The sequence below is a fragment of the Eptesicus fuscus genome, chromosome 4 (genome assembly GCF_027574615.1).
Source record: "Eptesicus fuscus isolate TK198812 chromosome 4, DD_ASM_mEF_20220401, whole genome shotgun sequence".
In the NCBI taxonomy this organism is placed as follows: domain Eukaryota; kingdom Metazoa; phylum Chordata; class Mammalia; order Chiroptera; family Vespertilionidae; genus Eptesicus; species Eptesicus fuscus.
The window spans coordinates 22,559,146-22,571,367 of NC_072476.1; the positions used below are offsets into that span (position 1 = coordinate 22,559,146).

At 44.0% G+C, this 12,222-nt stretch overlaps 1 protein-coding gene across 6 annotated transcripts in view; it reads left to right on the top strand.

Moving 5' to 3' along the window:
* NTAN1 (N-terminal asparagine amidase) overlaps window positions 1–12,222 on the top strand; it is a 35,834-nt gene that overhangs the window by 1,245 nt on the left and 22,367 nt on the right. For all 6 annotated transcript variants that reach the window (XM_054714765.1, XM_054714766.1, XM_028145483.2 and 3 more), the window contains exons 2-8: window positions 5,103–5,205; window positions 5,282–5,347; window positions 5,644–5,752; window positions 8,325–8,398; window positions 9,724–9,777; window positions 10,322–10,375; window positions 11,371–11,468. In XM_054714765.1, the coding sequence (XP_054570740.1) occupies window positions 5,103–5,205; window positions 5,282–5,347; window positions 5,644–5,752; window positions 8,325–8,398; window positions 9,724–9,777; window positions 10,322–10,375; window positions 11,371–11,468 (558 nt within the window). The remainder of the gene's footprint in view (window positions 1–5,102; window positions 5,206–5,281; window positions 5,348–5,643; window positions 5,753–8,324; window positions 8,399–9,723; window positions 9,778–10,321; window positions 10,376–11,370; window positions 11,469–12,222) is intronic.

A 12,222-nucleotide genomic window follows, 5' to 3' on the forward strand; every position in this document is an offset into this window, starting at 1 on the left:
TGTACAGTTTGTAATTGTTTTGTCTGCATACTACTTTGGTTTATTCTCCTTAATCTGTCCCCCAGAATGTAAACTTCCGTCGATATTTGTTACATCAGTGAGTGAACAGCCCAGCTGGTGTGGCTGAGTGGTTGAGCGTGGACCTGTGAACCAGGAGGTCAGGGTTGGATTCCAGGTCAGGGCACATGCCAGGCTTTCCGGCTTGATCCCCAGTAAGGGGCCTGTAGGAGGCAGCGGATCAATTATTTTCACCATGGATGTTTTTCTCTCTCCCTCTTCCTTCCTCTCCCTGAAATAATAATAAAAAAAAAGTATATATTTAAAAATAAATAAATGAGTGAACAGATGACCCGAAGGATGAGGGGGAGTTACTGACAGGGAAAAGGGGACAGCTTTGTGTGATTCTCAACTTGCATTTCAAGAAAACAGTAGTAATAGTTGTCAGCACATACGGAGCATTTAGCAGACACTGGGCATGGTGCTAAGCACTTTCCTTGTACTGTGTCGCTGTCACACCATTAACTAGTGAAGTCGGGAGTAGGACTCACCAAGGGAAAACATTCCAGCTATCTGAAAAAATTTAGGTGACACTTTTATGTCTGAAAATTTATATGACAAATAGTTAGAAAGATCAGTGTCCAAGGCAGCACACTAAGTGTGGAGAGAGGTGGGGATGTGGGGTTTGGTCTGTTTAGGGAGACGTGGCCTCGAAAGGCTTCAGAGTGGGGACCAATTCACATTAGAGGCACACGGAGGAGGGATGGTCACGTTCGCTTGCAACAGTCTAAGGGAAGGAGGATGGAGGTGAGAGAGAGATTTGAAAAGGCGAAGGGGGCGGCTTTCTAGCTAGGCAAGTTAGACTGTGCTCCGACGGGTAGGGGAGGAAGGGTCCTGAGGGCAGGTGAACTGCCCGTTGCCTTGGTGCAGAGAAGGGACAGACTGGAAATAAGTGGAGAGGTAGGTCGGACCTGGATCGGAGGGGTTTGGATGGATCTTTCAACAAATAAGCAGTGGAGGGAAATGAAAGATTTAACTATTTTTCTGTAAGTAGTACATCCTCTTCGTAAAAAATAAATAAATGTAAATGTCAAAAAGAAGAATAAATAATCTATGGCCACAGTCACTTCACATTTCAGTAAATATTCTTACAGAGGTTTTTCCTTGTGTGTGATGTACTTTTAAAAATGAGAGCATACTATGTACTCTGTCTTTTTCACGTAACAGTATGTTGTAAGAATTGCCAGCAAGCATAAGCCTCTCCCTAGCTATGCCTCGCATAGAATAGTAACAATAATAATAGTAATGCAGCGTCATCCCAGTATGCCAAGGTAGCGGGTTTAAACCCTGGTCAGGAAACACACAAGAGCCAACCAGCGAATGTGTAAATAGGTGGAACAGCACATCGATGTTTCTCTCTCTCTCTTCCTCTCCCTCTCTCTAAAGTCAGTTTTTAAAAAATATATATTTTTATTGATTTCAGAGAGGAAGGGAGAGGGAGAGAGAGATAGAAACATCAATGATGAGAGAGTATCATGGATTGGCTGCCTCCTGCACGTCCCCCTACTGGGGATGGAGCCCACAACCCGGGCATGTGCCCTTGACTGGAATCGAACCCGGGACCCTTCAGTCCACAGGCTGGCGCTCTATACACTGAGCCAAACCAGCTAGGGCTAAAGTCAATTTTTAAGAAATAACAGTAATGTAGTGGAACTTGCTGAGCACCACTGCCCTGTGAAGTAGGTGTTGGTGCCGTTCCCATTTTACAGGTGATGACTGGGAGGCACAGAGAGGTTGGGTAAGTTGCCCAGGGTCCCACGTCCTGTAAGTGGTGTAGCCTGGATTGGAACCCAGGCCGTCTGCCTTGGTCTCCAGCTGCACTGTTCAGTATGGTAGCCACCAACCACATGTGGCTGTTTACATTTATATTAATTAAAATTAAATAAACTTTAAAAATCAGTTCCTCAGTCGAACTCACCACGTGTCAAGTGCTCGACAGCCACCTGTGGCTACTGGCTCCTGTACGAGACAGCACCGGCACAGATGTTGCCATCACTGCAGAAGTTCCATCCGGCGGCACTGTGTAGAGTTTTTGCCCTTAACCAGTCCTGCAACACCTTTTTAACTGGTTCCGTAGAATTCCATTATATGAATGCACTGTAACTCTCTCTTCCTCCTTTTAAGCATGTAAGGTACTTACAGTCTTTCATTATGAAAAGTCACAGAGCTAAATTGTTCTAAACCCCATAATTATTCCTTCAAATGAAATTGCTGGGCTCAGAAAGGTGGTGTGTGTTTTTTTTTTAGAGGAGAGTGATGTAACAAAACCAGTGTTTTGAAGCAATAATTCTGGCAGCCATCAGGGAGGAGAGAGTGGGCAAGGGAGACCTTGGGGATCCAAGAAACGGATGAGGAATGGTGACAGCCACTCCCTACAAAGCTGCTCTCCGTTAACCCTCACACAACCTAAGGAGTGGTCAGCAGCATCCCCATTGCCCAGAGGAGGAGGTGGAAGCACAGTCAGGAGCACGCCCATGGTCAGCCGGTGAAAGGCAGGGGACGCCATTGTCTTGCTGTCTATCTTCCGCTCCTGAATTCTGTGGCAGGAATTCAGATGTGAGACCATGGAGGACTGGAATACGGAAGCACAAGTGGGAAGAAGGCTCAGTTTTGAGAGCTGTACCTGTTAATAACTTCTTACACAGCATGCTTTGCAGTTCACAAAGCCCCGTTAGACCTGCTCTCCTGTTTTTGAAGGAAGAACTGACAATATGCAGCAGGAGTGAGGGTTCAGTGATCATCCTCGAGGGTACGGCTAAGTGATAGGCTAACCCAGGGGTCAGTGAACTATAGCCACAAGTCAAATCCTGTTTGTGGGTAGTTTGCGAGCTTTAACATTAAATTTTAAAGGGTGGGAGAAAAATCAAAAGATTAATATTTGGTGATGTGAAATTATATGAAATTCAGATTTTGGTATTTCCCATAAATAAGGCTTTTGGGGACACAGCTACAGCCTTTTGTTTACGTGGGGCTGTGCTGCTTTCACGCTACAGTGCAGTCTGTGAAGCCCTGGCCCCTTTCCGGAAAGGAGTGCTGACCCCTGGGTTACGAGACCCGTACCATTGGCTTGGAATGGGAACTGAGGGTGAGGTGTTGCACAGAAAGACCGATGGAAAAGATATTTTTTAAAAGTGAATCTTAGTGTCCAGAGAAAAGCAAAAGTTGAGGAAGCTGAGGCTATTTTTATATCAGAAAGGATGTGAGTTTATAAGGTAGTGCTGGCTGTGGGTTTTCCCCCAGAGAACTTTGGCTAAACTTTTTTTTATTTCTTTAAGTGGAAGACAGAAGCAGCATACCATTTCTGCCTCGTGGCAGCCTCTCCTCTAATAGTCCATGGTGCTTTTCTCTGGAGCCATGTAAAAAAAGATCTGATTTTTGGTCTTGGGTAGGAAAGTGATAATCAAATCTCACAAGTAGCTTTGCTTTTGGATGGTGACCCCGTTATGGAAAGAAATGGTAAAAACTTGCCTTTACTCTTCCCTCTCCCTTTCCCAAAAGAACGAAGTTAAGGTAAGTATTAAAGGGGTGATAAAAAGGAAATTCTTTATTCTCCCTTGTTATTTTGAATTGAGGTGAGCTGAGAAGTGGTATGAAAATGGAAAGTGCTCCCTGATGAGTGTTTTGAGTTTCAGAACCATCGGCCACATTTATTTCTCATTGACTTCTACAGCAGGCAAAGGTGCCAGGCAGATCCAATTCTTCATTGCAGTCCACTTAATGCTCAATTCCTTTCTTAAATTGAGGGCTGGTCTCATTCTAATTGCTGTTTTTCTTCCAATTAATGGGAGTTTATTAAAAAGTAGACACTGTATAATTCATCAAGCTGGTCATTATGCCTTTTTATATCTATTTTAGTAAGTACTAACTTAAATTCTCACCAATATGAGATATGGCAAGAAGCCTGTGTAAGACTATAAAAACATTCTCCAGTCTAGACAATACACTATATTACACATCTGGATAAGAATTTTTTCATTGAGTTTATTTGTTGCAAGTAAGGAAATTATGATACTTAGGGTTGTATCAATTTGACATTTTTTGGGGAAAAAATGTGTAGTTCAGTTGTCATTCAAGAATTTAACCACTTGATTTTTTTCCCCCAGGTTTACTGCATAAGAATTTATACAAATATTCATTTAGACAAAATGTAGACACCTAATATTAATCTATTCTTTTCATAGATTTGCTCATTTTTGGTTTCCTACTTTAATAATAACATAACTATATCATGGAAGATTTAGAGAATAGAGAAAAAACACCAGTTAAATTACTTGAGTTTGCCCTGTTCTAACAACCATGCTCATATTGGTGAATTTCCTTCCAGAATTAAATTGGATATTTAATTTTTCCTAGGTATAGTCATGTTTTAGCATTGTTGTATTAACAGTATATTTATAGCTTTAAATTTTTATACTTTTTGCATCTTGCTTTTCATTGTACATTTCAAAGCTGTTTTCCCATAGTCCTCATTTTCCATGAGCGTACAATTAGTAGTTGTGAGTTGGTTCTGCACAATTTATTTATCTTTCTTGTTGCTGCTCCCAGCTTTTTGCCATCCTAAATAACACAGGGATTTTGGATTATTTTCTCATTACAGATTTCCAGGAGTAGGATTACCAGATTAGGGGATAGGGAAGATCTTAACCCCTCTACTTCTTTAAAGAAAGGAAAGAGGGGATGTGGTTTCTGATCCACTGATCCACTAGGCCATACAGTCTGATTCTCTTTACAATTGTAAAATCGTGAGGAGCCTCCTATTCTTCAGTAAGGAACTGTGAAAAAGGATTTTTGCATCTTATTCCATAGACACTGAAATCTTGATTTATAGGATAAAAAAGAATAGGACTTTGTTGTTGCTTTTTGCATTGTTCCACATGATCGTTACTGCTCTCTTTTTAGTTTAGCCTTTCTGTCAAATAATACACACAGCTCAGACCTACAAGTGTGTATTTCCCACTTAGGGCACACTTTGGCTCTCTCCACCTCTCTAGTTACTCAATCCTCACTAATTTCCATCACTATTTTATTTTTTTTTAATTAAACAGGAAAGAGCCAGACTTCTCAGAGGTCAGTCTGTTCAACAAGTGGGACCCCAGGGCCTTCTGTATGTTCAGCAAAGAGAGCTTGCAGTGACCTCCCCAAAGGATGGTAGGTTAGGAAGCAGTGAATTGGGCGTTATCCCAAAAGGCTATTGGATATTTTATTTTATTTCTTTTTTAAACAGGCTCCATCTCCATTCTGGGTTCTGATGATGCCACCACTTGTCACATTGTGGTCCTGAGGCACACAGGTATGGCGAGAGAGATAAAGGAAATCATTATTTAAACCAACCAAGTTTGGGACCATTAATTTCTCGATTTGAGTGTCCTGGTGTCCTACTGGAAACCTGACTCGGCTCACCTTTTCTCTGGTCTGCATGGTACCTCCCTGTGCCCTGGTCAGAACGGGTTGGCTGGGCAGCACAGCTTCTGTTTTTCCTTACAGGAGATTCAAAGATGAGGTGGTCCAAACGGACAGGAATTGAGTTGGCTTGCTTACTGAGTTCTCATCGGGAATAACATGAGTCATTTCACCCTTGTTCTTCAGGTAATGGGGCTACCTGCTTGACACATTGTGATGGAACTGACACCAAAGCTGAGGTCCCCTTGATCATGAACTCCATAAAATCCTTTTCTGACCACGCTCAATGTGGAAGGTGAGCTCACGCTACTACTTTTTGATATCGGGAACTTTGCACCCTTGTGTAGAGGAAACCTCTGTGGAAGCTGCTACAGAGACACAGAATGTCACTGCCACAGTGGCCGTCTTGTTCCCCTGGAGCGGAGCTTGGCACAGCATGGCCCCTTGTCCTAGTTGGTGAGTGAGTGGGTGGGTGATGGGTCCAGGCAGGGGAACAATGCTGGATTGTAAATGGAAGGTTTGACCTTGCACCTGTAGTTTTATGTTCAGTAATGTATTTTTAGATGTTCATATATCAGACATTGCTTTGTTATACCCCAGATGTAGTATCCATTCATTTATTCCTTCAGCAATTATTTATTGAATGCTCTGTATGAGCAAGAACTTGTTATAGGTGCCAAGGACATAGCAGTGGACAGCGTACACCAAACCTGCCCCTACGGTGTTCATATTATAAAGCAAGGAGACATTCAGTAAGCTAAGTAGGATGTTAAATGGTAGACAGGACTGTGGGGAAAAAAACAAGGCAGGGAAGGAACGGGAGACGGCTGAGGGACTAGGGGTACAGTTTTAAATGTCAGCAAAACAGTGATTTTACCAGGGATTCCTTACAAGAGCTGATGTCTGACCTGGCTGTCCATCACAGCATCTAACCCTCTCACCGGTTACGGGAAGTGTAACCACCTTTCCACAGCTGCTGACACAGACTCAGCTGACCCGGAGTCACAGCTAGTTAGTGGTAGGCCCATGACAGTCTGACCTGTGCTCACTCCCCTGTCCCCTCTCCTTCCTCTCTCATCAGGCCGACTTTGCAGACTTTGCTCTCATTTTACTTGAAGCCTAATGCAGCCATTGAATGAACTAGTCCATTCATATGCAAGTTCTTAGACTCCCAGAGGTTTAAAAAAAGCCTCTGTCAATTTCACTAGTACAACACAGATCAGTTTTTAAATGTAATTCTACTTCTGCCTGTGTTGCTGACACGGGCTGGGCCAGCTTCACTGGCGTGCAGCCTCTGCAGTCGCAGAATGGACTTTGCATTGGGCCCTCGATTACTTAGCTGGATCTGGCCACAGGCCCAACTCCGTGATTCTCGGAACGCAGTTGTGAGATATCCCTGGTCTGTTCATGGAACTGATTTGGTCACTCTGGAAGGTTTGCTGCACCCTGTGGCCCAGTGTCGAGCAAAGCCATGGTGACCTCTGCTCCTCTTACTTTATTTATTTTTTTAAAATATATTTTATTGATTTTTTACAGAGAGGAAGAGAGAGGGATAGAGAGTTAGAAACATCGATGAGAGAGAAACATCGATCAGCCGCCTCCTGCACACCTCCCACTGGGGATGTGCCCGTAACCAAGGTACATGCCCTTGACCTGAATCGAACCCGGGACCCTTGAGTCCGCAGGCCGACGCTCTATTCACTGAGCCAAACCGGTTTCGGCTCCTCTTACTTTAAATGTTCATTATGAGACCACTTGATGCTTGGCCCTGTGCTGATTTCTTAGAGAGTCCAGTTCATTCCTCATGTCTATGTGAAATATAGCTGCACTTTCTTTAATTTTTTTTTTTAGTATGTTTTTATTTATTTCAGAGAAAAAGGGAGAGGGAGAGATAGAAACATCAATAATGAATTATTGATTGGCTACCTCCTGAATGCCCCCCACTGGGGATTGAGCCAGCAACCCAGGCATACGCCCTTGACCAGAATCGAACCTGGGACCCTTCAGTCCACAGGCTGACACTCTATTCACCGAACAAAACCAGCTAAGGGCTACAACTGCACTTTCCAAAGCACTTGTCCTCAGGTTGTTTTAGGCTGTGCACAGGTAGTTAGCAGACAAGTGGGAAACACGGCTAAACAAAGTTTACTTTTTTCCACCTGTCGGACTTCTTAGGGCTTTTCTTTGCTAGTGTGAACTGTGATTCCTAGGGAGGGGTTACATTGGGCAAGATTTCCCCAAGTTATTTAACTCCAAGAACACTTTTCTGTCTCATGCAGCTAATGTTCAGGGGGACACAGTGGATAATAAGCATGTGCTTTAGACAGAGACTCAGTTTCCCTCTGTGGGAGGGCGATGATCATTCCTGTCTTTCCAGGAGAGGAGGGCATTAGGGGAGACAGCACTGTGGAAGGTCCACTGCAGTCCCTCCACAAAACGGGCTATACAGCGTAAGCTGTCTTCCCTTCCCACTCCTCCACCCAGTTCCTCTTTGGCGAAGACATTGGAGAGGTTTTCAGAGGTATCCTGCTTTTCAGAGGTAAACAGTGTGTAGAGGCATATTTTTCCTGAGCAGAGTTCCTCACCCCCTGCATCAGGCGGCATCGTATTTGTGGTAAGGCAGAAATACGCTCAGCCATCAGGGTTCCTGGGCAGGATCCCCAGAAGCTTGCCTGGCCTTGGCAGCCTCCCCATTTACCGCGGGGAGCCACACAGGTATCTTCTGTGTGCATGAAGGCTCAAGCATGGCCTGGAAGCGCTGCTTAGAGCGAGGGCTCACTGAAGCTGAGAAACACCATTTAAAGCAAAGCCAGTGCACAGTCGCTGCCTTGTGCTGGCCTCTGACCACAATCCCATCTCTTTGCCAGGCTGGAAGTGCACCTCGTGGGCGGCTTCAGTGACGATAGGCAGTTGTCACAAAAACTTACTCATCAACTTCTTAGTAAGTTCCCTGTTTCCCCCCCAAATTTGATAAAATTTGTACCTATTTTTGCTTGGCTATAAGTCCCAGTGAGGACACAAGAGGGCACACCTTCCTGGAGTGACATAAACTGCTCAGCTTGGAATCTGACATAAAGACTAACAGCACACAGCTACATTTTCAGGGGTTAATGGGATGCGACAAGATTTTTTTTTAAGACAGCAGTTGATATATCTGAATTATGTAAAAACAGAACCACCCTCCAGGAAGAAATGTCCATTTTAATACGTAGAAAATGAGAACACCGATCATACCATATTTTCCCTACTCAATGAGCAAGTATTTTTTTCAAAAACATTGTTCTGTGTTAACCATGAGGAGTGAGGTAACAAATTGACACAGTACTGGAATATACATTGGTACAACCTGCTGGGAAAGCAATTTGGCATCATGGGAAAGTCTTAAAAAGGCTCATATCCTTGGACCCAGTAATTCCCCTTCTGGGAATCTGTTCTAAGAAAGTAATCTGAAATGTGTACAGAATTTATGCCCAGAGGTAGATGGGCAGTAGAACATTTCCAACAGGAAATTATCTAATGTTCATTAGTAAAGGAATAATGATGTAGCTGTTAAATATAAAATGTCTACATGCTATGAGCTTAGCTGTGCATGGAAAAGCATGGAATACACAGTGTATTAACTGAGATTATGGGCATTAAAATCCATATACTTCTACCATTAAAAACCCATTACTCCTTATACTCTCCTGTATTTCCAAATTTTTGCAGTGATCAGATTTTTTTAAAAAATATATTTTTATTGATTTCAGAGAGGAAAGGAGAGGGAGAGAGAGGTGGAAACAACAATGATGAGAGAGAATGAATCACTGACCGGCTGCCTCCTGCGTGCCCCCCACTGGGGATCGAGCCCGCAACCCAGGCACGTGCCCTTGACCGGAATCGAACCCAGGACTTTTCAGTCCACAGGCCGACGCTCTATCCACTGAGCCAAACCAGCCAGGGCAGTGATCAAATGTTTTATGACTATGGTATCAGGAAAATAGTTACTTAGGAAGAGCAAAGCTCTTTAGAGTCATTTTATCCTCCCAAACCTCTCCACATGGAGAGAGAAATGGAAAGCCTCGGACACAGTTTTCTTTGGGCTTGAGGCTAGGAACACGGCTATAACTTGGCAGGCCTGGTAAGCCAGGTGGTGGCTGAAAGGGTGTTAGAACAGAGATGGCTCGGCTGGCTTCCGTCCCTCCGTCTCCTTCTTGACTTGCTCAGCATATGTTCTGCTAATTAAAGGAACTTTTTTGAAATCCTATTTTAAAATTCTAATTGTAGGTGAATTTGACAGACAAGAAGATGACATTCACTTAGTGACATTATGTGTGACAGGTAAGTTCTGCCATCCTTCCCAAAATGAAGTGTAGATGCCAGGGATGTTTTGCCCTCCCTCTTAAAGCAGGACCTAGCCTCAGTAGCTCAGTCACAGAAGACACAGTTTGCCGATGCTTTGCTAACTTTTGTTCTAGCTTTCCCATCTGCTGGAATGGCTTTCCCTCCTGCCCAGTGTCCAAATCCTGTGCAGCCTCAGTTGAGATGCTGACCCGCTTCAGTGTCACTCATCTTTCCTTCCCTGGGGTTTTCAGAAGCCTGTCTGTACTGGACAGGAGAAGGGGCCACACCCCAGGTGGGAGCTGCCACCTTGTGTGGTAGATTGCTGAGCATGTATATGGCTGGGAGCCCTACCTCTGGAGGTGGCCGTTTGTTCATTATAAACCCGAGTGCTCTGGGACTCAGCAAGGAAACGGGAAAACAGTCCCTTTTGTGGTCTGTTTTTCCCCGCTTTAGCAGTGGGGCCTCTATTTTACAAAATGAAAGCAATTGTTTAGTGTTCCTTAAAAATTGGATCTTAAAAATTTTTTTGTTTGTTTGTTAGAATTAAATGACCGGGAAGAAAACGAAAACCACTTTCCAATCATTTATGGCATTGGTGAGTAGTGTTTATCTGAGGGTTGGAAACTGGCCACATGTTGACAAGGCAGGCTCCAGTGAAAGGAACTAGTGAGCCACTGATGTCAGTGTGTCACAGCTTTAGTTCCGCTGTGTTTGCTGGGGACCCTGGGCAAGTAGCTCATCTTCTCTAAGCATTATCTTCGAAAGAGAGAAAATGTCCACATCCAGACTGGGAGGAGAAAGCCAGGAAGCACATACAAAGCATGGACAGCGCCACCAGCAATGGGAGTGTTAGTGCGCTCTTCTCTCCCGAGGTGGCCAGCTGTGCTTTTCTCCAGCCAGGGCTCCGGGGGCTGGAGTGGAGCATAATAATTTTCTTACATGTAGGGAATCAAGTAAGGTTTTGATCGAGAAGGAAAGTAAAACGATCAGGTTAGAGAAAATCCAGAAACTTCCACCCTTTCAGGATGGTCCCTAAGACTCCAGAGGTATAGGATGAAATAGGCTGTATGCAGAGGGCTTCTACCTTGTCTATAATACTTCATGTATTTAGTTGTGTGGTGGGTACACAGATGTGTTATTTTGTTTTCTGTAATGTACATATTTGAAATGCGTAGTAAAAATTAGGAAACAAACAAAAACACCAGACTTGGCCATCATCACAGGCCCTCTACCCCCAGCCACTTGCAGACACGTTTGGTCACAGGGCTGACCAGGAAGGCCTTGCCACGCGCCTGCCTGAAGAGATTGTCTTCCTGTGGGGCCGGCTCTTGGTTTGGAACAGTCTTACAGAACCTAGTTCAGCTCAGGTCTCAGCCATTTTGAGTGAGGTACTTGGCTAAAAGATTGCATTGTCCCTTTCCAGGAAGGAGGAAGCTACAGGCACTTAAGAGTAATTTTGTTCAGTTTTCGTTCTATTCTGTATTTGAGAGACTTATCCATATTCTATTATGTATGGTGGGAGAACTGTAGGCCTGTGCAATCTTCCCATGTTTGTCTTTCATCAACTCAGTCATCCTGTTGTTCTGACAGCTGTCAACGTTAAAACTGCAGAGATCTACAGAGCCTCCTTCCAAGATCGCGGTCCGGAGGAGGAGCTGCGTGCTGCCCGAGCTTTAACAGGAGGACCAGTGAGTTTGGAATCATGTTTGTGTTAAGGGGTTAAGGGAAAAAAGGGCATCAAACTCCAAAGCCTTATAGACCTTAGATATGAAAAGTTCATGTCAGCTTCTTTAAAGCTGTGAATTAATCAGGGGCCACCTCTCTCTTCCTCTCCCTCCCCCTCTCTCTGTTTTTCTGAGTGCCTTTAGGCTATAAGCTCAGGACCCCAGTTCTCTGCCTGGAAGGTGTAGGGGAGGTAATGTGAACCTCTAGCATTCAATCCAAAGAGAAGGAACCCCTTTTACTTTGTAAGAACTTGACCTGTAAAATGTCTACAAAGAGCCAAGAAGGGGAAAAGAAGTGTCTCCCCTTTGTACCTCAGATCATATGCTCCTTTGGACCAAATAGCTAAAGAACAATCTGCTGGAATGAATTGATCAAAAGACCGATCAAATCAATTTAAAAGTCTGATTGCCTTAGGGTGCTTTTTAATTAAATAACATTTTAAGTGATCTTTTTATTTTATATTTATTATTTTTTAAAAATCCTTACCCAAGGATATTTTTCCATTGATTTTTAGAGAGAGTGGAAGGGAGGGGGAAGAGAAAGAGAAACATTGATGTGAGAGAGACACATTGATTGGTTGCCTCCTGCACACCCCTCGACCAGGGCCAGGATGGAGCCTGCAACTGAGGTACATGCCCTTGACCGGAATCGAACCCGGGACCTTTCAGTCCACGGGCAGACGCTCTATCCACTGAACCAAACCAGCTAGGGGTAAAT